The sequence below is a fragment of the Aegilops tauschii genome, chromosome 5 (genome assembly GCF_002575655.3).
Source record: "Aegilops tauschii subsp. strangulata cultivar AL8/78 chromosome 5, Aet v6.0, whole genome shotgun sequence".
NCBI lineage: Eukaryota > Viridiplantae > Streptophyta > Magnoliopsida > Poales > Poaceae > Aegilops > Aegilops tauschii.
The window spans coordinates 252,698,798-252,723,008 of NC_053039.3; the positions used below are offsets into that span (position 1 = coordinate 252,698,798).

At 48.5% G+C, this 24,211-nt stretch overlaps 4 protein-coding genes across 4 annotated transcripts; 2 read left to right on the forward strand and 2 right to left on the reverse strand.

Annotated features, from left to right (window-relative positions):
* The first annotated feature begins 713 nt into the window (after positions 1-713).
* Positions 714-2,360, forward strand: LOC109735595 (protein LURP-one-related 8). The gene is made up of 2 exons (XM_020294811.4): positions 714-1,076; positions 1,622-2,360. The coding sequence occupies exons 1-2, from the start codon at positions 807-809 to the stop codon at positions 2,099-2,101; spliced, it is 750 nt and encodes a 249-aa protein (XP_020150400.1). The 5' UTR covers positions 714-806; the 3' UTR covers positions 2,102-2,360.
* A 4,631-nt stretch (positions 2,361-6,991) lies between these two features.
* On the forward strand, positions 6,992-8,414 carry LOC109735596 (protein LURP-one-related 8). The gene is made up of 2 exons (XM_020294812.4): positions 6,992-7,548; positions 7,654-8,414. The coding sequence occupies exons 1-2, from the start codon at positions 7,237-7,239 to the stop codon at positions 8,131-8,133; spliced, it is 792 nt and encodes a 263-aa protein (XP_020150401.1). The 5' UTR covers positions 6,992-7,236; the 3' UTR covers positions 8,134-8,414.
* Positions 8,415-11,379: 2,965 nt separating this feature from the next.
* Positions 11,380-13,611, reverse strand: LOC109735590 (bifunctional bis(5'-adenosyl)-triphosphatase/adenylylsulfatase FHIT). Its single transcript, XM_020294807.4, has 4 exons — positions 13,302-13,611; positions 12,080-12,226; positions 11,687-11,785; positions 11,380-11,603 (listed from the first exon to the last, which is right to left on the reverse strand). Exons 1-4 carry the CDS (start codon positions 13,554-13,556, stop codon positions 11,487-11,489), a joined length of 618 nt encoding a protein of 205 aa, XP_020150396.1. The 5' UTR covers positions 13,557-13,611; the 3' UTR covers positions 11,380-11,486.
* Positions 13,612-15,752: 2,141 nt separating this feature from the next.
* Positions 15,753-17,392, reverse strand: LOC120964715 (uncharacterized). The gene is made up of 2 exons (XM_040389564.2): positions 16,496-17,392; positions 15,753-16,409 (listed from the first exon to the last, which is right to left on the reverse strand). Exons 1-2 carry the CDS (start codon positions 17,390-17,392, stop codon positions 15,753-15,755), a joined length of 1,554 nt encoding a protein of 517 aa, XP_040245498.2.
* Positions 17,393-24,211: the final 6,819 nt, after the last annotated feature.

Here is a 24,211-nt window from a genome sequence, read left to right on the forward strand (position 1 = left end):
GCGCGAGGAGGGCGACGTCATCGTCCTCGACAGCGACGAGGAGGACGAGGCCGGGCCGTCCAGCGCGCCACCGCGCCTCGGCGACCCTGGCCAGGGCTGCAGCAGGGACGGCGCCGGCCCAAGCCAGCCGCGCGACAACGACGATGACGACGACGATGACAGCGACAGTGGCGACTACACCCGCTTCTACTGGCTTCTCGGCATGTAGACGGCGGCGGCGGCGGCTAGGCGTAGTTTGGCATAGTTTAAGCGTAATTCAGTCGTAGTTTGCATGGTTTGATGTTTTTTTACAAATTTTAACAAAGTTTCACCGAGTTCATGCAAAAATTGCCGAGTTTGCACATATTTTATACGCGACGTCATCGAACTCGGGCGACCTGTGGGCCGGCGACTAGGAGCTACGTCGCCCCACGCGCCAATCTAGTGCCGGCTCGCCCCCAGATGGCTCTTTTTTGACGCCCTGGGCCGAACGGCTGGAGATGCTTTGAGCCGGCCGGGGATAAGGTGCGATCCACGGTGGATCGAAAACCATTCTCATCAGTACATTCTTAGAAGGTTCCCTCCCCAAGCTAAAGCCTACCCTATCCTGCCCTAGGGTTGCAGAATCTTCCAACGCATGCGCCCAACACACTCATAAAGGCGGACCGCCACGTCACTCGCATGCCCCACCGAAAACCCAACGCAGACGCAACGTCGGACACACCGAGCCGCTCCGTCCCGTTCCATTCCGTTCCATCCAATGGCCTGCCGAAATATAAAACCAACGGCGCTCCTCGATCGCATCGACGGACCAGACAACAGCGATCATGAGCCGCATACACCCCAACGCGGAGGCCTCCAGGCGTCTCCTGCGGGACGGCGCCGGCGCCGGCGCCGCCGAGGCGGCGCCGGCGTGCTACACGGTCTGGATGAGGTCCAGCATGGGCTTCCAGGGCACCGACGGCTTCTCCGTCTACGACGCCGGCGGCGAGCTGGCCTTCCGCGTCGACAACTACTCCCGCCGCCGGAAGATCTTCGCCGGCGAGCTCACGCTCATGGACGGCCACGGCGCGCCGCTCCTCTCCCTCAGGCCGCAGGTCAGGCTCTTCCCATTCGACGAATTTGAAAGAGACGATTGTTGGCTTCATCTCTTATCTCAGCGCTGGGGTTTTAGTTTTGTTAAACAATCTAGGGGTTTGATCGAATCGACTGAACCTCTGATGGATGCACACAACATATTCGTGCTATTGCCTCCACGAGGTGCCTGTGACACATCCACCGGCTAGTTGTTTGGGACGCATGCCGTTTCAATTTCGAATTCATAACGTACACATCTGAAAATGAGTAGAAGAAAAAAAAAAGCCAAACTTCGTCTCCTATCTGCACTGTGCTCTGTCAATTTCTTCAGTCTGTATGTAATATAACTGAAGAACACATCTGAAACTTTGTATCCTATCTGCACGGGAGCCGCTGTCATTTTCTCAGTAATTTTACCAACATTTAGCAGACTAAATTAATAAAACAAGAATGTGGGTTTGTACTTGGTAACCCCATTTCCTGTCTCATTTTGGGGAGGAATTTCATGAAAACAACGACAACTAGTTGGAGTAACAGCTGACAGAGTTCCGTTGTGCCGTAACAGATCATCAGCATGCACGACCAATGGAACTGCTACAAAGCACCAGAAGAAGGCCAAGCAAAGAGGGCAAGATCACAGCAGCTCTTCTCGGTGAGGAAATGCTCGGTCCTGCAGAACAACCGTGAAGCAGAAGTTTACATGTCTTCAGCCTGCACCACCACCACCACCACCACCACCACCGACGCATCAGCATCAGACCATGGCACCACTGGCCACCAGTCCCCCGGCTTCTGGATCGAGGGCTGCTTCCGGAGGAGAAACTGCAAGATCCGCAGGGCTCACGACGGCAAAGAGGTGGCGAGGATCGCGAGGAAGAAGGCGAGGACACCTGCGACGCCTGACACGGCGCCTCTGACACTCGGCGAGGACGTCTTCAGCCTCGTGGTGCAACGGGACGCCGATTGCACGATGATCATGGCCCTCGTCGTCGTTCTGGACCGGATCTGCTGGAGGCCGTATACGCCGTTGATATGTTCTTCGTAGCCCGCGCTGAGGCGGTGATCGACGAACCTCTGTTCGTTTTACACAAGGAAATGTAGATGCTTTTTTTCCAGTTCTTCAAGTGACTGTCGCCTGAAGCAAGCAAGAGCCAGTGGAGATGAAGTGCTGTTCAGTTAGTTGCAGCTGTGGGTTGGCTGAAAGCCTGATCTAACTTGTAGTAAAACGTCGAACAAAGTTCTGACATGCAGCAATGCGGTGCATCAAAAATGAAATCCCAACAATATGAATCTCGGACTTGAAATGCCCGTACCATTAATCTGTAGATTATTGTTCCTACATGACGGTGCCATATTAATGGGCCACCTAGTGTTAGTTGCACCGTCAGAGAAAGTGTCAAGGACAGTACAGAAGACAAAATGACAAGTTTGTCGAACCCCAGCAGAGAAGCCTGTGTCTGCTGTGCCATCTTTTCAGTGTCTATTGCATGATTTGCATCTCCTTACATCTGCGATCCCCGTCAGGATGATTCGGAATATGACTGAAATATACTGCAGAAAAGGAGATTCCGTGCTGGGAATTTTATTTCTACAGAATATCAGAAGAGTCAAGAAGATGGACGAAGTTGAGGGAATATAGCTGTAAAGGATAGCTCTCTTGTCTTCGCAGTCCTTTCGTATCTAAGCTACTACTTTTGACAAGTTAGCTGGATGCACAATGCAACATGGCAGTGATGAAGGGTACTGCTTCTGTTCGGGAATAGCTGGCGTTTTATACATCAGCACAACCATGCATCTCATTCTGCTAATGTTTGGATGTGTCTGTAAGTTCAGAAGTTATTATACTACAAAATATATATTTTTAGTTGGCATTATACTATAAAATATTGCTCAGGCTAATACAATCGATTGTTTTACCTTACTTAAAATCTAAGTAATTTTTCACGTATCGGAGTTATACAGTTTCTGACTGCGTGCTTCCTTAAAAATCAGGTATTTATATAAGTAAATAGAACCTCCTAATTACAATACTCACTCTGATTCATAATATAAGGATATTTATAATTTGTGCCACTCTAACTTTTATATTTTTCGTTGTTGTTGAGAGGTTAACATCTTTTGGTTTGATCCTCATAGAGAAAAAAACATCTTTTGGTTTGAACATCAATTAATACCACTAGATTTGACATGAAATATATTTCCATAATATATAGTAATCATTGTCAAGAATATAGTAAATATTTTCTGAAACAACATAGTTTTCTTTAACATTTGTGGTTTAAGTGTTACTCTGGATACCATGTCACTATCATAACAAATTATGTGAATCATATAAACCATTTTTTTCATAATTGCAGTTAGTACTTACTCTTTTTTCACAAGTGGTACTCTGAAAGTAGGTTGTATTTGCTATTGAGGTGGTTTATGATAATCTAGTTTTTCCCGTCATTTGTGGTCTTTGTTGAAGAAAGGGTAGACGCCCTGGATTTCATTTCACCGAAATCAACAATAACAAATCTAAAGGGTAAACAAGGGCACCATTAGAATGTACCCACGGGGAAAACAACACACGTCGAACCATTAATGGACCAACAGGCTTAATGATGGAGCAACCAATTACAACATGCCAACATTCAGGCTATCCCGGTCTATATTCACTCCCGGGTTATCCAAAGGATCTCTCGAAAGTTGTTCTCCAAGTGAATGATTCAGCAATCCAAGGTTGATAGATACTTTCACCGGGCACAACTTCCTCTAGCAGTGCAAGCATTGCGCCAACAACGCCCAAAGTCTGGCGCATTACCGCCCCTAAAAGGAGTAACTCAGTTCCACAATGGCACAATAAGGTCAGATGGCGGCAGCGGATGAGCCCAATATTGTGCCAAGAATCCAAAGTCAGGGTCGATCACTCTGTAAGTTACGGATAAACTCCCAACACATGGTCACACCGAGCACTCAAAATACAAATGTGAGACAGATTCTTAAGCAGGGCAAGATGGGCAGGTTTTTATCATTGACATGCTGATACTTAGGGCCAGTTCTTGTAGCTTTTTTCAGCTTCTGGTCAAATTAAGCTAAAAGCCCAAAAGAACTCGAACTGAGGTGTTGGGCTTAGCTTATTTCCACGGCCTCCTCCTTCACAATGAAAATAAGCTGGGGGTAGACCAGCTCCGCGCAGAAGCCACTTACAAACGAAGCGGTATACGTCATTGCCCTTGAAGTTGGTGCAAATTACTGCCAGATTGCCACCGCGCGACCTGCCAGTCTGCCACAGACGAGGAGGAGAGCTCTCCCGATAGGGTTTCCGCCGCCGCCGCCACTCGAGCTGCCTGCAGCGGTCATCCGCACCGGAGGTTCTGCCGCCGCACGTCCTCCCCCAGTTCCTCCGTCGCCGCTGCCATCGATGGGGGTAGGCGTCCCGCCGCCTCATGTCCTCCTCCAGTCCTTCCGCCGCCGCTGCCATCGACGGGGATGGGCGTCCTGCCGCCTCAGGTCCTCCGGCGCCCCCGCCATTCGTGCACCCCCACCGTTCGTCCGCTGGCCGCCGAATGCCGAGGCCGCGTCGCAGCTGGCCGGGAGCCCGAGCCCAAGCAGGAGTATCCCGTTTGATCCACTGGCGCGCGGACGCCGGCGAGCTCCGAAGCGGCGGCGCAGGTGGCCTCCGGCATGTGAGACGACTGGCAGAACCGCGGAAGGACCTCCGGCGAGCACGCCTTTCCCCTGCGTCTCCGTTTTCTGTACATTGAGATGTGAATTTGTTTGATCCATTTTGCTGTACATTGAGATCTCAAATTTGATTGATCCATTTTCTGTACATTGAAATGTGAAATTGTTTGATCCATTTTCTGTACATTCAGATCTCAAATTTGTTTGATCCATTTTCTGCACATTGAGATCTCAAATTATAGTTCAAGGGTATTATAGACAATTCACGTGACATATGAGAAAATAAGCTTAATGACAGAAACTAAAAAGAACTGGATAGCTTATTTTCATGGGCTTATTTCCACAGCAGCTTATCCTGGACTTATTTCCACAGCAGCTTATTTCCAGAGAGCTGCTCAAAAGAACTGGCCCTTACTAAGGACAGCGACTTGTTGTGTATGATCAATACCGCAAAACATGTAGACAAGATGGCACACATATATACAGAATATGTTGTGAATGCGCAGTGGGTATCCTCTGGAAATTAAACATGTTATAGAGTGATTTCACCGTAAAGACACATTCACTGTGAAGCATCCAAACCATTGTATTAGGGTATGAGTCAAGGATACAGATTGCAGGATCATCATAAGATCGTCCTGCCATCGCATAATTAGGGGAGAAATATCGCCTGAAGGAATCGCATAATACGCAGAAGAAATCCTTGTCATCTTCTATTTCTGAATAGTAGCCTCCATTAACTTGTTTCTCCCAGTATGCAAGCATGTCACCTCAGCATGCAAGATGCATGAGAAAAATCTCACCTCAACATGCAACATGCACAGGAAAAAGCTCACATAAACATGCAAACATTCATGAGAATTTCCATTCTATTACGCTATTCATATTTAATAAATATATTACAACTATACAATAATCAAACACAATAAATCGTATATATTTTAGTTTTACTATCATATTATTACTCCAAATATTCATCTTGTGTATAACCAAATCTTATTAAACATTTCTGCAACAATGTGAGTATCATTAGTTTGATAGAATTGAGAAATTCCAGAAGAAATAGATAGAGCAAACACCAAGCCAGTTGTCTTTCCAAAACTGATTGTTCTGCTTTACCCAGGTTGCCACCTTTAACCAACCGTCACAGCGGAAGTGACTCAAATAACTAATTTTCCAAAAAGGAGAAATATTAACATACATGGTCAAAAAAAATTGTGATTTGTTTGTTTGGCTAATCAACTTTTTTTATTTCTTGTGCCTACTTCCTCATGACAGATTATAAAATAGGTTTAGCATACCACAGTTCAAGAGACACAAACTAAGGGCATGTGCCCCTAAAAAAATAAGAGCATGTGCAGTGGGTGATAAGACAGTCTTATCTTAAACATGACACGAAATTTAGAATGACAATAAAAACATGATGTAAAATGGGTTATCACTTGTTTTATCTCTAATAACTATGGTATTTCTAAATATATGTTGAGAGATATGTTGCTAAAAGACCATCTCTTAATTCATAGAAGGCAATTTTTTTTCCTCTGATATCTTTTTCCTCCACTCATCATTTTGTGCCATGTTTAAGATAACACTGTCTTATGACCCATTGCACATGCTCTTAGTTTTTTTTCCTTGACTTTGCTCTTATCCGATGGATGTGGTATCTAGTGTTCTTGGTATACTAAAATGTTATGTGCTTGATTGTGATGTTTATTTTTTGAAACGGAGGCATAAGCTTTCGCCCCATTTATTGATTAAGGGGGAAAAGAGTTTTTGCTACAACAACACCCTTACAAACACGAATGATTAGTCTCCTATAATTATATTCCCTACCTTCTTAGCACCCGCTTTCACACGTAACACAGAAACTAACATACGGGTGTCATGTTTACCTGAAAGTAGACCCAGACGTAGCACACATACATCAATTTACTCACTTACAAGTGGGTCCATCATCGAACCCCAAAACCCGACGCATGAAATGCTAGTCTTAGTAGAAGTAGATACGTGGCACTTCACTAAACCGAGAAAAATTGGCTGTCTGCTGAATAATGGCTTTATACTTTTTTTAGGTGTATAATGGCTTTATACTTTTTCTTTGAGAAAAATCATGGCTTTATACTTTGTCTCCACTGGACGGAGTAGCGACTAGCGACTGAAGAGAGCCGGAGACGGCACTTTTGGGCTTTAACGGGCTGGTGTACGGGCTTGCAACACCGGCCTTAAATACTGGCACACACTCGTTGTCCAGCATGCATGCAAGCCAGGTCTCCATTCCATAATTCCATACCCATCCATCCGCAGCCATCCTCGATCGAGCGCCCGCCCCCTCACGACACCCGCGCCCCTACTCTCGTTCGAACCATTCCACACGCGCACGCACACGTACACCGATCGCAATCGACTCGCGCGCGCGCGCGCGCGCTCGCTTCTCCCTCCACAAATCAGGAGCCAAGCACCACGCTGCTTCCCGCCCATCTCATTCCATTCATCCATCCATCACGCACATCCCGTATGTGCCTGCTGCTCTCCGGCAGCACCAGCGGATCAGCCAGCATGAGCAGGATCCACCCCTCCGACCGCGGCGACGGCGCCCGCCGCGCGGCGCGGACGGCGGCGGAGCGGCAGCGGCAGCAGCCGGCGGTGTACACGGTGTGGAAGAGGTCCAGCATGGGGTTCCAGGGCACCGACGGCTTCTCCGTCTACGACGCCGCCGGGAGGCTCGCCTTCCGCGTCGACAACTACGCCCGCCGCCCCAAGGCCTTCGCCGGCGAGCTGCTGCTCATGGACGGCCGCGGCGCCCCTCTCCTCTCCCTCAGGCCACAGGTACCGTGCATGCATGCATGATCACAACAGCTTCTTCTCACGTAACGCCATCAAACTTTGCGTCTGGTCGTTATTAACTCTCCTTACTCTCTCTGCTCGTGACAGATCTTTAGCCTGCACGACCGATGGAACTGCTACAGAGTTGCACCGGGAGAAGAGGGCTGCCCGGACACGGACAGGAGCTCCTCCGCGCAGCAGCTCTTCTCCATGCGGAAGTGCGCCGCTCTGCAGAGCACGGACGACGCAGAGGTCCACATGTCGTCGGCCTCGACGGCGACGACGTCAGGGCGCGGCTGCCGGGCTTCGCCTTCCCCTCCTCCCGGCTACCGCGTCGAGGGCTGCTTCTCCAGGAGGAGCTGCAAGATCACAAGGAGCGACGGCCAGGAGGCGGCACGGATACTGAGGAAGAAAGCCGGTGGACCTACGGCGGCAGCGGCGTCGTCAAGGCCCGTCGCCCTCGGCGACGACGTGTTCAGCCTGGTCGTTCGGCCGGGCGTCGATGCCGCCACGGTCATGGCTATTGTCGTTGTCATGGACCGGATCTGCCGGAGGCCCTACGCACCAATGGCGTGCTCTTCACAGTAACCAATAGCTACTGTACTAGACGGTGAGCCCACGTCAGTCAAGAGTTTTTCGTCCTTTGGTTGGATGAATCGGAGAACCGCGGCGTTACATGAACGCCGCCCCCCTTCCTGAAGACATTGCGATGTCGAAGAGCTGTTCTTTATCTGTTTTATTAGCGTGGTTTTTAGTCATTTGTACGGGTTGTAAAATAGTAGCAGTACCGTCATGCCTCAAAGTGGCATTTGCTGTCATTTTGTAAGCTGATTTGAGCATCAAATATCTTGAAAATCACTTTGATAAAATCCGGTCGAGTGCGTCACCCGATGCATAGGCGGGGAAAAAAACTTGTGTTGCGTATAAAAAATAAATATACTGACACGCACACTGTGACCTCAGGATGCCAATTCCATTCCCAGTGGAGTTGAGAAATTCAGTGGGATTAGTTGATACCCAATTCCATTTCCAGTGGAGTTGAGAAATGGTTGCCTTTGCCGTGCATCTGCCGAAGGAGGAGGAGACCTACGCCACGTTCCAACCAACATGTTGGGCAACCCAACAGGCGAACAATAAATGGCAAGCAACTGCGCCAAAGCGACGGCCCTAGTTGTTGGCATGCCATTGCCAAGCCCTCCAGGACACACGACCACGACGGGGAGGAAATTACCTGGTGCAGGTTACCTAGTACGGAGGCAACGAATCCAACACTGACCACTCACCGCTTGGCAAAGACACCAGCAGATGTGGCGAATTGCAATCCAGAGCAAGCACAGGGCAGAAATATTCTTCTCCATCAGCACATCCTATCATGTCATGTGGCATCCAGCCAGGGGCATCCGGTGAGACAAAAGCCTTCTTTCCGCTGCCACAAGAACAAAGGTCCTCTTTGGCGTACATACCAGGCACGCAGCGTAAAAGATGAAAATGACCAAAGTCACCCAAGCTCCACAGCCAGAATACGCACAGGATGAAAGGGACAAAAGTTGCCCAGACTCCGCAAGCGAATTCAGCCGTTACCTGAGCTTTCTTCCGCGACGCGTAAAGAAACCCCAAGTGCTGAAATTCAATCAATCAAATACCATGAAAGGATCTACCTGTCCTTCGAGGCTAAGAGCATCTCCAGCCGTTGTGCCTCCCAGTAGGCCTTTTTTCCGCCTCGTGGGGAGGCACCGGCGGATTTTTTGTTCTGGGAATGACAAATTTTCCAGCCGCCCCTCCCACCCCCCACCCAACCGACGAACGCACCAGCACAGGCGACTCCTCCCAGATGGCCGCCGTCGCCGACATACTATGGCCGCGCTCGCCCCGCCTCATCGCTGGCCGGACCTGCCGCGCGAGCTCCGCCCCACCCTGGCCGCCGCGCGCGCCCCGCCGCGCCCCTGGCGGCCACGCGCGCCCCGCCCCGCCGCTTTCGCCCCGCCTCATCGCCGGCCGGGCCTGTCGCTGCTGCTTCTTGACCTCCGGCCGCCGCGCGAGCTCCGCCCCGGCCACGCACAGGGAAGGCACCAGCCGCGGGCGGCGACGCTGTGGGGAGGCACCGGGGCCGCGGGCGGAGCAGGGAGAGAGAAGCGGATGGGGAGAGAGAAGGTGGGGGCCGGGCTGAAAGCGACGGGGGATGGGGGAGATGTGGCTGCAGGTGGGCCTTTGCATGCATAAACAAACCGCCGGCGCTCTCAGATGCCTCCCTGGGGGCTGGGTTTCGGGTGATACTGCCGGCGCTAAAATTGCACGAAACCGGCGAAAAAAACGATCCTGAGGGCATGAGTGGAGACTTTTTTCACTGCCGGCGCTCTCAAAGTTAGAAAAAAGGGCCTCTTGGGGAGCCTAGTAGAGATGCTCTAAGAAACGTGTTTTCCCGTTCGTCCATCGCAAGGAAATTTGATGCTATGATGCTTTACGAGATGGAGAAACAAAGTCCCCCGCAAAAAACAAAGCTTTAATCATGTTTTGTTTGCTCATTGTAATACTGAGAGCGATCAAGTTGCTCATGAAATAGCTAGGTTAGCTAGATTTGCTAGCCCCGGTGCCTGGATGGCGTCACCTCCGGTTGAGGTGGTCTCGTTTATTGTATCGGATACGTTGGCTCTCACATATGAATAAATAAAGTATCGTTTGTCAAAAAGAAAAGTCCCCCGCAAAAAACAAAGCTTTAAACAGTTGGTTTTCTTGTATGCACAAGGCAAGCTCAACTTACGACAGGTTATGAGTGGATTTACGACTTAATTACGACAGGTTATGAGTGGATTTATGACTTAATTGTTTTGCTAATAAAGATTTTATAACAGTGAAGAGTTCACTTTCGGCAAAGCACAAGCTAAATGCTTAGCCAGCTCAGGGAATAAAACTTTAGCCCATAAACACGTAACCTCATACAGGTGATACAGCTCCTCCAGTCCCCATCAAGAATAAGTTGAACTGAGTATTACAAATTCAGTTTTGCTAATGTTGCGCAATGTATCAGCTGTAACATCTTAGGCTTTAAAATGGGCAGAATACTCCCACCCAATTAAACTATCACCTCTGTGCGGTATAACCCTTAATGCACTTTCCAAAGTAATATCAAGAAAATTTGCCTTTCGCTAACTTGAATAGTACAGGCAATGTCGAGCCAAGGTGTAAACTGAAACTAAATGATGCGTCTAGTTGGTTGATATTAATTCGTGATGCCAGTTTACAATTGCAACTCTTGGTATATCCATAGAACAATCTGCAAGAGGCCTAGTTCAGTGTCTTCCACGTATTAAAAGATCATGTTAGGTCCATGCTAGAGCTGTTGCCTATAGTATGGTTACTATAGATAATAGCAGATTTTATCGTTCATGGCATAATCACAAATGTAAAACAAATAATGCTTTTCGGTTGAGAAGTAAAACAGCTAATGCTCCATGCCTAGGAAGCTATTACATACCCTGCAATGGAATGTCTAAACACCATATATCATTTTTGCTACAATCTAGCCACTGTCTTGTGCATCTCATAAATAAATACTTTGCCTGCAGTACTTTTTTCATGTATTAAACCTTGCAAACTAAGAAACATTGCAGGCATTGTAAGGCTCAGAGCCTCGGACGCCTGTGTTTTTCATGCATGTTTGAGATCAATAAACCTAAAGCCATCAATATCCATAAGGCCATAAATTGCGAGGAACAACTGTTATTGCGTACTACTCCTTTTTGTCCATTTTGATGACAAGTATTTTCGGACGGAGGGAGTACATAAGTAACCCACTACCTCAGACTCATCAGTTGATACTCGACATGACCAGGTCAGTGAAAAATAAAATATTCATTGCTACACTCTCGAAAAACAATGCAGAACAAACAGTCCAGAAGTTTATTAAGTGAAAAAAATTTGAAAACAGTTTGTAAGAAATACATCTAGGAGAAAAGAGCACGGTACTCGTTAGCCTCATGACTCATTTCTTCCATGGTTCTATCTTTTCTTTCAACATCCAGATCAAGTTTTTCCTTCAATTCCTTTTCTTTCACATCAATCTATTACAAAGGAAAATAGTAGGATTTAGTGGGAAAAAATCATAAGAAAATTATATGGATGACGAAACAGGTGGTCAACGAACCGCGTCATATATTTCATCATTATTTTCAAAATCTCCCTTCTTCCTGGGGATCACATGGATGTGGACATGCGGAACTGTTTGGCCAGCTTGAGGACCATCCTGTACCAAAAAGCTATCAATAAGGAAATGCTTCTTTTTCATTCATAGGTTATTAAAAGGTAAAAGGCAAACAAGGTAATCAAATCAGCAGCAGATTTGGAGTAAAAGTCCAAAGAACAGACAGGAACCTCATATGGCATTCTAAGTGTAATTTAGGTGATTAGCCTGATCTATTTTGTTCGGAACCCCAGTAGCAGAATCCAAACATCATGCACTTTCAATTGGATGAACTAATTATATAAAATTTGGAAGCATAAGCTATTCAGTACATATATAGCGAGAATGAGAGTTGACCTGAATTGCAAATGTAAGCGAAGAAGCTTTGTGGTACTGCTCAAGCCGTACACCAACTTCCTTTGCAGTCACCCATAAATCGCTTGTCTCATCAGTGCTTAGATCAGTAAAGCGTTTCACTTCACGCTTGGGGCACACAAGGACATGTATGTTTTGTTAAGGAAAAAGACATACAGTGTAAGTAGACGTTTTACAGTTTGAACTATGAAAGCTGCGAACCACGGGACAGCAAAGGGGGCAACAATGGATAGCTACCTCAAGTTAAGTATTATACCATCAGTATATGTAGCACAGTAAATGTTGCAGTATGAGTACATTTCCTGCCTTTCCTCAAGGGGTTAAGCTTTTGGGTGAACTTGTCGGTGCAGGAAGTGATGGACATAACAGTAAATATCATATTTCATAAAAAGATGACGATGTCATCACTCACGAGTCCATCAGGTATAAACAGATTCCAGCAAGAGATAACTATTTGGCTATTTTTATGTGAACCATTCACTTATATAAATAGCTAACCCTAGCATAATTCGCTTGACATCCTTGACATTCAGATTTACATTAGCCATGCATATTTAGAGATCAATGCAAAATGAAAGAGTGATATACTCCCTCCAATCCAAATTAGTTGACCCAGCCTCTATACAATGTCGAAAGGGAGTGCAATAATTCTTTTGATTCTAATATGTGTTTCCTACTGTATGTGTCTTCACCTTGGACACTCTTCAGAAACAAGCAAGTGAAACAAAGTTTATGAACAGTCCGACAAAAAACGAGGTTCCAGGCTTGCCGGCAGTGCTTAACTGTAAACCTCGGCGATGAGTATGCCAAAACAAAGGATATGACCTGCAGAGCAAGATTGGGACATGTTAATACATACAATGTTAACACAACATCGTCAGGGTTTAAATGTGCATGCTACTCCGACGCTATCGTCGATAATTCTGAGTCAGACTTGCGATTATTCACCACACTAAGTATCTAGTGTCAAAAACGCTCTTAAATTTAGGACGGAGAGAGTACAAAATTATAACGAAACAAATTGTGCTAGCGCTGGAAACCTAAAGTGTGATTTATAATAAACCATCAGCCGCATTGGCATCTCCGTCAGACAAAAAAAAAACAATCACAAACAATTCCTAGAAATACACTGTGATTCTGAGGTGGAAGTGAAAATTGAACAGAAATTAGGCAAGGGAAAGTTGGGGCAATCATAGAGATTTTTACCAGGGAGGAGGGGGCGTAGGTTGACCATGGCGTAGGAGAGGGGCGTGGCATGGAAGACCTCCCTCGCGTCGATCCTGTAGGGCCCGAACTTGTACGCCGACGCCTCCATCACCGGCGGCGGCGGAGATGACAAGGAGGAGGTGGCCCGCGGCCAAGTCCGGCGGCGAAGGGTGGCCGTGCCCGTACGAGGCGGCGGGGTCAGAGGGAGGAGGAGGGCACGCGAGCGCAGGGCGGAGCACAGCCCAAGCAGCATCAGCAGCAGGCAACAGTTTTTTTTTTTTTTTTTTTTTTTTTTTTTTTTTTTTTTTTAGGGATAGCAGCAGGCAACAGTTCAGCACCGAGTCGGAGAAGAGCAGAGTAGGGGAAGGTGATAGCTTTTTTTTTTGGGAAACCAGACACTTTATTGATCTATGAAAGAGTTCAGAGGAATACAAGATGGATCATGCGGGGATAACAGCCACAGGTGGCGCCCCTGATCAAGTGAAAGAGAGTGTCTGGCAAGGCAAAGCGCCTCACTAGTTGCTGATCTACGTTCAGAAATAAAGCTATAGTTATTAAAAATAGAGCTTGTGAGAGATATTTCTTTGATCACCGACAGGTAACCTCCACCCGTCCCTCCATGGATATCTGATATCAATCATTTGCAGTCTGAAGTCACCACCACCTTCTGCACCTGTAAGTCTTGAGCTAAGGCCAACGCTTCCCGGCATGCTACTGCTTCCAGTATATTTAGATCAACATTCCCGGAGATGACCAGCGAGGAGGAGCCCATATAAATGTCCTAGATGATCTCGGCATACTGCAGCTGCCGCCACTTTCCCTTGTTCCTGGTCGATACTCCCCTTCACCTGGATTTTCGCGTGACCCTTAGGCGGAGGTTGCCATGCACCAATCGGGATAGCGGTTTGCCTCGTACTGGATGACGATGCTGTTTTCTACAAGACTTCTATACTTTTGAGCTCCTGGATAAAACGCTTAACGAATACATGCGTTGCTAGCGGGCTCTGAAAAACGTCCTCGTGAATGGCCTTCCTTCTCGCCGTCCAAATTGTCCAAAGAGTCACAGATGCTTCCATGAACTGGGCATGTGATAATAACCTTTGCATCTGGAATAGCCAGTGTTTAGCATTCGGTTCCACTATTTCCATCATGGTTTCAACCATGGTTTCATCTGCTAGGGCCCATACGCACCGTGCCATAGAGCATTCAACCAAAGAGTGTCTCCACGAGTCAATGTTACCACATAACTGGCAATTGTCCACCATACTCATGTTTCTGTGTTGCCGAACTTCCTCTGTTGGCACAGATTGCCTAGCAAGCCTCCACAAGAACGATCTGATTTTCGATGGCACTTTGGTCTGCCATTGATTGTGAGGACCACCCCTTCTCGTCCGGAGTATGATCCGATGATGATGCTCTTCCACTCAACAGATCTTCTCCCCTCTTCTTTGTTTCCCAAAGCATCCGATATGCTGATCTTACCGAAAAAACTCCCCTCGTTTCGAACTACCAAGACCAAAAATCTGCCATTGATTGTGTGCACAAAGAAATATTTTGAATTGCTGCACATCTACTGGGAGGAAGAATTGAGATAAAACGTCAGCTCTCCAGGACACTGAAACTAGGTCAATTAGCTCTGCCACCACTCTCGGTGGGTTTTGGCCTATGCAGGCTATTGTCCTCATCGCATGATCTCGCGGGATCCAGTTCTGCGACCAGATATGTGTGGAAGTGCCATCACCAATCCTCCTAATCAAGCCCATCGAAAAAGCATCCCTTCCCTCCATCAGTGATCGCCATACTTGTGATGGATGAGGTCCCAAGAGGGCATTTAAGATGTCACCTTCTGGGAAATAGATAGCTTTCAGAAGTTGAGCACACTGTGGGTCAGGAACTGTTAAGATCCTCCAAGCTTGACGTGCCAATAATGCTAAGTTGAATAACTCAAGGTCTTTGAAACCAAGACCCCCGCATCTCTTCGGTTGTGTCATGGCCTTCCACGATACCCAATGGTGTTTCCGCTGCCCTTCATTGCTGCCCCTGAAAAATTGCCTAATGAGTTTGTTTAGAGCATTACTAGTAGAACCCTCAAACCCTCAAATCCTTAAAGCAGTTTTAAGGGTTGAGAAGTGCCACTTTTTGACACTTTTAAGGGTTGAAAAACAGGGGCAAATACTAGAACCCTTAAACCCAACCCTTAAACTGCTTTAAGGATTAGATTTGAGGGTTCTAGTCTTTGCCTCGACCCCAACCTTTAAATCTATCATTTGACATCTCATAATTTATGACAACAAGAACACAATCAACTTCCAAACAAACTACCAAATGACAATCATTGATGCATGGTTTAATAGTTTACATCACAAAATCATCATCTTCCTCCTCTCATCGGCACCATCACCAAAAAGTTGCACCTCGGCGCCATCTCCTAGACCACAAGCGGGCTCCATCAAGCATCTCCATCGGCACCGGTGGAGTCGTACACACCGCCATCACCACAACTACTCATCGGAGTGTCACCTCGGAAAGTAGAGGACGCAACATGGAACATCCTCTTCCTCTCTGCGATGTCCTCCTTGGTGTCCTTCCACCATTGCAATTGGTCTTGATCCATGTCCTTCTTGGACATCATAATGTGCTCTTTCTCTTCCACCATGAGTTCTTTCCATACCTTTGCCTCTTTGAGCTTGATCATCCTCTCCTCCAACTCGGCCTTGCGCTTTGCTTCTTCACGCTTTGCTTCAACTTGTGCAAGCTTGACCTCTTTCTTCTTCTCGGTGATAAGAAGCTTCGTCTCCAATGTCTTCGTTGTCAATTCCTCTCTTGCCTTCATCATGTGGTCCATCTTCTCCCTTAGGCTTGACGCCTCTTCTTCCATCTTCACCCTTAGCTTGCCCTTCTTGGTTCCCTCGGGCTTGCCCAAGTTCCTCTCCTCCTCATCTTCACTATCATCCATCCTTAGCATTGCCGACTTCTTGGGTGCGGTCTCTTGATCCCTCAACTTCCACTTGTCAAAGGTTTGAAGAATTGACCAAACATGCTTAAATGGGAATGGCTTGCCCTTGGAAGCGGCCATCTCCTTGTACCTCATGCCGGCAATTGTCTCCTATCAACCACACATAAATCACATAAGAACCCACCAATAGCATAGTGCACACACATAATCAAAATAGTGAAGAAATATGTACTCACATAGTCGCTCTCCACGGTTCCACTAGGTGGTGCATCCCTCACTTGGTCCATGGCCGCACTCCAACGAGCACAAGCGGGCTTGATCAACTCCCACCGGCCTTGAAGCGACCGGAAAGTGCGATGGATGAACCCACTATTCTTCGGCTTCATCCTACAATAGACGTCCTCGATCCTTTGCCAATACCGTTTACCGGTTTGATCGGTGCCGGTGGTTGCATCCATTCCCACAGCTGCCCAAGCACGAACCAAGAGGACATCTTCCGGCTCTGTGTAGTTTGTCGACCGCGCGTGTGGGCGGGAAGCGGCGGTGAATGCCTCCTCCCCTATCTCGGCCACCTCCTCCTCGTCATCCCCTTCATCCTCCTCATCTTCCTCCTTTTCCTCCAAGTCGTCACCAACCCTAAAGGGGTCTAGGGGCGGAGCTCCGAGGTCCACCTCCGCGTTTTGGAGGAGGTCCATGAACGAGGATGGGGTTGCCATTTCCTCGAACACCTCGTGCGCGGCGGGAGGAGGTTCGGCGACGGCGGCGGGCGGGGCCGCGGGCTTCTTCCGCGGCTTGGTCACGGCCGGGGACGAGCCGACGACCTTGGAGGCCGCCCCTCGCGGCCCATGAGAGGCCGCCTTCGGCCGGCTCTTCTTGGTGGCCGGGGCGGGCGCCGGGGAGGCGGCGAGGGCGGGCGTCGGGGCGGTGACGGTGGCCGGGGCGGGAGCCGGGGAGGCGGCAGGAGGAGGTGCGAGGCCCGCCCGCCGCCGCTTGGCCCCGACGTGGGTCGCCGCCACCACGTCGGCCACGGTCGGGTGGGCGGGGGCGGGGGCGGGCGCCGGGGCGGGCGAGGCGGGCGGGACGGGCGGGGCGGGCGGGGCGGGCGGGGGCGCCGCGGCGGCGGGGCCCTCCATGGCCGGCGCGGCAGGAGGCGGTGGGAGGAGGAGGCCAGGAGGAGGAGGCAGTTGGCTCCCGCGCGAGAGAGGAGGAGAAGTGCGGGTTGGGGGGAGGTTTTCCTCTCAACCCCTACTTCTTCAGGTTGCAAAGTGGTTTGAGGGTTGGACCTCTAAATTTTTTTACGGGTTTGAGGGTTTAGAGGTTCTAGTCTACGGCGTTTTTTCGGCGAAAACTGTAAAAAAAGCGGTTATTTTTAGGGGTTTTAGGGTTTGAGGGCTCTACTAGTAATGCTCTTAGGTGTTCACATAAACCCTGTGGCAGTTTGAAACATGACATAGAGAAAACCGGTACCGCTTGAGCCACTGACTTGATCAAAATCTCCTTGCCCGCAGCAGAGATAGCTTTCTCAATCCAACCTTTCACTTTGCTCCAAAGTCTATCTTTTAGATATTTGAAAGCCCCTGTTTTCGATGTCCCTATGTCAGACGGCAACCCCAAGTATTTCTCATTTAAAGTTTTTGTATGTACACCAAGGATGCCTTTTACCTCTTCTCTAACCACCTCCGGGCACCCTTTACTAAAAAAACAGATGACTTACTATTATTGATCCTTTGCCCTGACGCTTGACAATATGAATTCATTAAGTTTGACACCTCTGTCGCCCCCGCACCGTTCGCCTTGAAAAACAGCAGGCTATCATCAGCAAATAAAAGATGGTTAACTGGAGGCGCCGAGGGGGCCACCTGAATTCCACCAACATGCGATGACTGATCTCTAGATTTGAGGTGGCCTGATAGGCCCTCTGCTGCTAACAAGAAAGGGTAGGGTGATATTGGGTCTCCCTGCCGAATACCTCTTGTAGGTTTAAATTCCTCCAACTTTCTCCCATTGAAAAGGACTGAAAAAGACACCGATCTTACCATCCCCATTATTCTGTTGACCCACACTGGTGAGAAGCCCAATTTGAGCATTACCGCTTCCAAATACTCCCATTCAACTCTATCATATGCCTTCATCATGTCTAATTTCAAAGCACAGTGACGATGTTTCAGAGCCTTGTTTCTTTTCATAAAATGCAAACATTCATATGCCATGATGATATTGTCCGTAATGAGCCTACCAGGGACAAAGGCAGATTGCTCCGGTGATATTATCTCTGGCAATATCTCTTTGAGGCGGTTAGCAACGACTTTAGATGCAATCTTATAAAGAACATTACAAAGACTTATCGGACGAAATTGAGATAAAGATGTTGGGCTCTTCACCTTTGGTATGAGAACTAGACATGTTTTGTTGATGCACTCGGCACTCTCTACCCCTTCCACAATTCGGATAACAGTTTTAGTTACTTCCTCACCACAAACATCCCAGTGCTTCTAAAAAAAATGAGCTGGGTACCCATCCGGACCAGGTGCTTTGGATGGAAACATTTGAAATAGAGCCCTTTTGACTTCCTCCCCCGTATAAGCTGCATTTAGGGTTTCATTCATCTATGGCGTCACCTTTGTTGGGACCGTATCTAGCACCTCATGCATATTATGCACTCCTTCCGACGTATACAATTGAGTATAAAACTGAGTTGCCATCTCTTCAAGCTCATTGATCTCTGTAACCACATCTCCATTGGCTCCTAACAAGGATTTTATGAGGTTTTTTCTCCTTCTCATCGTGGCCCTCAGATGAAAGAATCTAGTATTCTTGTCTCCTCCTACCAACCATTCCACCCTCGACCGTTGTTTCCAGAGTATTTCTTCACGATGGTATAACTCTACCAGCTGCTCTGTAATTTCCAGTTCTTGTGCACTTGGCCCCAAACGTCCAGGAACATCCCGTAGAATTTCCAACTCTTGCTTCATGCGCTCGATCTCCCTTCTAACATTGCCGAATGTGTACGATCCCAGGATGATAGGTTCCCGGCAAGCTGTTTTAATTTCTTCTGAAGCTCAAAAATCGTCATGCTTGCTGGTTGATCCTTCCACCCAGTTGCGACAAAAGTTTTTAGCTCCGGGTGGGTTTCCCACATCAGCTCATATTTGAAAGGTTTTGCCCCCTTCTTTGTCTTCAGATCCTCAGAGAACTGCAGCCATATTGGCGTGTGGTCCGAGCACGCTGCTGTCACATGCGTCACACTCGCCATTGGGAACAGAGAGCACCAACTTGGATCTGCAACCGCTCTATCCAAACGCACTCGGGTGTACGACCCACCCGCGACCTTTTTCTCGAACGTCCATTGTTTCCCCACACAGCCCAAATCTGCCAAACCGCAAACATCAAGTGCGTCTCTGAATTTGTCAAGTTGGGCCTGACTTCTCTGACCTACTCCTTCATACCCAGAATGCTTGAGAACCTCGTTGAAATCGCCTGTAACCACCCACGGATCACCCGTTGTCGCTGCCAAATTACACAAAGTGGTCCATGTTTTATGCCTTTCCGGGACCTGCGCTTCGCCATATACACATGAGAGCCTCCAAGGGACAGGGCCCAGCTCCAAAACCCTTGCATCAATATGATATTTCGAATAACAAGAAACCTCCATTTTTATTTCATCATTCCAAAAGATTACAATGCCACCACTCCTTCCGCTACTACTAACCGAGAACGATTTATTATAACCAAAAGAAGCAGCTAAAATTTCAGCACGTGCACTCTGAAGTTGAGTTTCTACTAGGCACAGCACGGCCGGGGCAAATTTGGTCGCTAACTCGCGTACCTCTCAAACTGTCGCGGGGTTGCCCAAACCGCGGCAGTTCCAACATATAATACTCATTGCACCCCGCGGTCTCCCTCGAAGGGAGCAGCCGATGCATCATCAACAGTCGCATTCATATCAATCCTCACTGGCGTACCATCCTCAGCCCTAGATTTCTTTCTGTTGGCATTCTTCTGTGGGGTGCTCATTGGATCAGCCACACTGGTTTCCCCGACACGCAGATCATCTTCTCCTGTGTTAGCCGCACCTTTTGTGCTACCACAATCGCTCTAGATAGCTTTGACTCCACCGCCGTGGGCTCACTCACGGGAGTGGATACTGAATCTACAGCTATTCTCTTGCCAAGCACACCATCGCTCCCCGAGGCTGGTTGGTTGGTCTGACCCTGGCCAGGGTTCACTCTTCCCAAAGCATTGAAACGCCATGGAGCAGGGTACTCATACTCGCCCCTTCCTCTACCTCCTACAGCATCTACATCATCCGAACCACGCCCCCTCCCAAAAGGATTAACTGTATTAGTAGCTCGTCCCCTCCCAAAAGGGTTGTCTGCAGCAGCTGATCGTCCCCCTGGTCGTCGGCCTCCACCTCTTCCTCTTCCTCTACCTCGTCCTCCATCAGCCAGTATAAAATCTCCCCACTCCAGGGTATCCTCGTCATGCTCACCATTGCCACACTCTTCATGCCAGTGTCCCATGAGACCACAGAAACCACAGAACGTAGGCAGTTTTTCATATTTTACTTGGTACCACTCCTTCTTCTCATCCTTTGTTATAGACACAAAACGTGTGATCTTCTTATCCACCCTCATACTGACCTTTACTCTAACGAATTTGCCCACGAAGCCCGCTGGGATCTTGATCTGAACCTCTTTGACATCTCCCATCGGCCTGCACATCCCCCTCACAACCTGTTCATGGAGGTAATTGTCCGGTAACTTGTGAACCTGAGCCCAAACTGTGATCTTATTCAAGACCATCGATCTAGGGTTAGCGAAACCGTCATATTCCTCCATCATTAAAGCGTGGTCGTGGAAAAACCACGGCCCCATCATCATCAACTTATTCCAATCTCCCAGGCAGCCGAATTGCACTGTGAACAGATTATCATCAACACTTCTCCAAATTACATCCTTTGCAGGATTCCAAGTAGATCTCATGTCTGCAAACAAGGCGCTCAGGCTAAAGCCCCTGGTCGTGTGCACTTTCGCAATCGCCAACCACTTGGCCTTCGCCGGCGGCTCCGCCAGTTCCTCCCACACGAAACCCTCGTCTTCTTCTTCATGGAGGTGGAGCCGCTCCAGGAGCCTGTCCACCGGATCGGCAGAATCGCCGCCTTCACCTGTCTCCATCGCGATCGCCCTGAGGAGATCCGATCGGACCCAAAAAACTCACGGCGATAGGGATCGCCGGAGGAAAGAAAACCCTAGCCTTGCGCAAGGGGAAAGAAAACGACTGAGGGGAACGTGATAGTTGTGGGCCTTTGTTGCCAATGTTAGCCCATCTTAGTAGCGGCTAGGCTGCAAATAGCCAAGGCCCGCAGATTTCATCTGTTTTTTTAAGTAACGAAATTCGTCAATTTCAAAAGTTTTGATAAATCTAGTTTGTGTTCAACCTTGTATGTTCATACTGTTGGGGAACGTAGTAATAATTCAAAATTTTCCTACGTGTCACCAAGATCAACCTAGGAGATGCTAGTAACGAGAGAGAGGGAGTGCATCTTCATACCCTTGAAGATCGCTAAGCGGAAGCGTTACAAGAACGCGGTTGATGGAGTCGTACTCGCGGCGATTCAAATCGCGGAAGATCCGATCTAGCGCCGAACGGACGGCGCCTCCGCATTCAACACACGTACAGCCCGGGGACGTCTCCTCCTTCTTGATCCAGCAAGGGGAGAGGAGAAGTTGAGGGAGAACTCTAGCAGCACGACGGCATGGTGGCAATGGAGCTCGTGGCTCCGGCAGAGCTTCGCTAAGCACTACGGAGGAGGATGAGGAGTTGGAGGAGGAGAGGGCTGCGCCAGGGGAAGGGTGTGGCTGCCCTCCCACCCCCTCACTATATATAGGGGGAAGGGGAGAGGGGGCCGGCCCCTCTAGATGGATCTAGAGGAGGAGGCGGCGGCCAGGGGAAACTCTAGATGGGTTTGGGCGCCCCCACCCCCTAGGAAACTTGCCCCCCAAGCCGGGAGGGGCGGCTGCCCTAGGGGTGGCGCCCCCACCTCTCCTGGTTACGTGAGAGGGGTTGGGAGGGGCGCACAGCCCCTTAGTGGGCTGGTTTGCCCCTTCCCCTTGGCCCATAAGGCCCCCCAACGCTTGTCGGGGCCTCCGAAACCCCTTTCGGACATGCTGGCCATAGCCTGGTACCCCCGGAACAATTCCGGACTCCAATACCCTTCGTCCAATATACCGATCTTCACCTCCGGACCATTCCGGAGCTCCTCGTCATGTCCGGGATCTCATCCGGGACTCCGAACAACCTTCGGTAACCACATACTATTTCCCATAACAACTCTAGCGTCACCGAACCTTAAGTGTGTAGACCCTACGGGCTCGGGAACCATGCAGACATGACCGAGACACCTCTCCGGCCAATAACCAATAGCGGGATCTGGATACCCATGCTGGCTCCCACTTGTTCCACGATGATCTCATCGGATGAACCACGATGTCGGGGATTCAATCAATCCCGTATACAATTCCCTTTGTCCACCGGTATGTTATTTGCCCGAGATTCGATCGTCGGTATCCCAATACCTCGTTCAATCTTGTTACCGACAAGTCTCTTTACTCGTTCCGTAACGCATGATCCCGTGGCTAACTCATTAGTCACATTGAGCTCATTATGATGATGCATTATCGAGTGGGCCCAAAGATACCTCTCCGTCATACGGAGTGACAAATCCCAGTCTCGATTTGTGCCAACCCAACAGACACTTTCGGAGATACCTGTAGTGCACCTTTATAGCCACCCAGTTACGTTGTGACGTTTGATACACCCAAAGCATTCCTACGGTATCCGGGAGTTGCACAATCTCATGGTCTAAGGAAATGATACTTGACATTAGAAAAGCTCTTAGCAAACGAACTACATGATCTTGTGCTATGCTTAGGATTGGGTCTTGTCCATCACATCATTCTCCTAATGATGTGATCCCGTTATCAATGACATCCAATGTCCATGGTAAGGAAACCATAACCATCTATTGATCAACGAGCTAGTCAACTAGAGGCTTACTAGGGACATGTTGTGGTCTATGTATTCACACATGTATTACGGTTTCCAGTTAATACAATTATAGCATGAACAATAGACAAGTATCATGAAGAAGGAAATACAATAATAACCATTTTATTATTGCCTCTAGGGCATATTTCCAACACATACATCTGCGGCAAAGAAAGGATAATGTTGCTCCTCAGATTACACGAAAATAAGCTCGTTGGCCTTCGTTGGGAGGCAAACGCTCCAGTGTATTCATTACAAATGCAACTACATTTTGTCATTGAAGTTCATGAAAGAATGTTCTTGTCTTTTGTTGAAACCAAGTTAGTCGCGCAGGCGATACCAACCTACACTATGGGTGTATTCAAGTTGCCCCTCTCTGTGCGTGATCTGTCATGGCTCGTTCGTAATTTTTGGTGGGGTTCAAAGAAAGATAAAAGGAAGTCCCACTCGATGTCTTGAGAAAAGATACTGAGCCCGACTGCAAGGGAGGACTAGGGTCTGTGACTTCCTTCTGTTTCACCAAGCCTTGCTCACAAGGCAAGCTTGGCAGCTCCTCACTTGGTCGGACTTGCCATAGTCCTCTAAGTGAAGTACTATCCTAACGATGTTTTTGAAGACTGATTTTGCAAGGACCGCCTCATCGGCGTGGTACAGTATTCATCGTGGCCCAACCCTCCTAAAAAGAGGTCTTGAATGGCACGTCAACAATGACAAACAAGTTAGGATCTCGAGGGATCCATGGCGACCTCGACCTACCTCCTACACACTGGTGTTGCCTGTGCGGCACCTGCTAGCTTTGGTGACTAGCAGAGCTCTTGGGAGAGCACATGGGGTGGAATATTGATCTTACCTGACCACACTTCCTCCCGATTGATATGAAAACCATTCAATAATAAAGTCGTGAT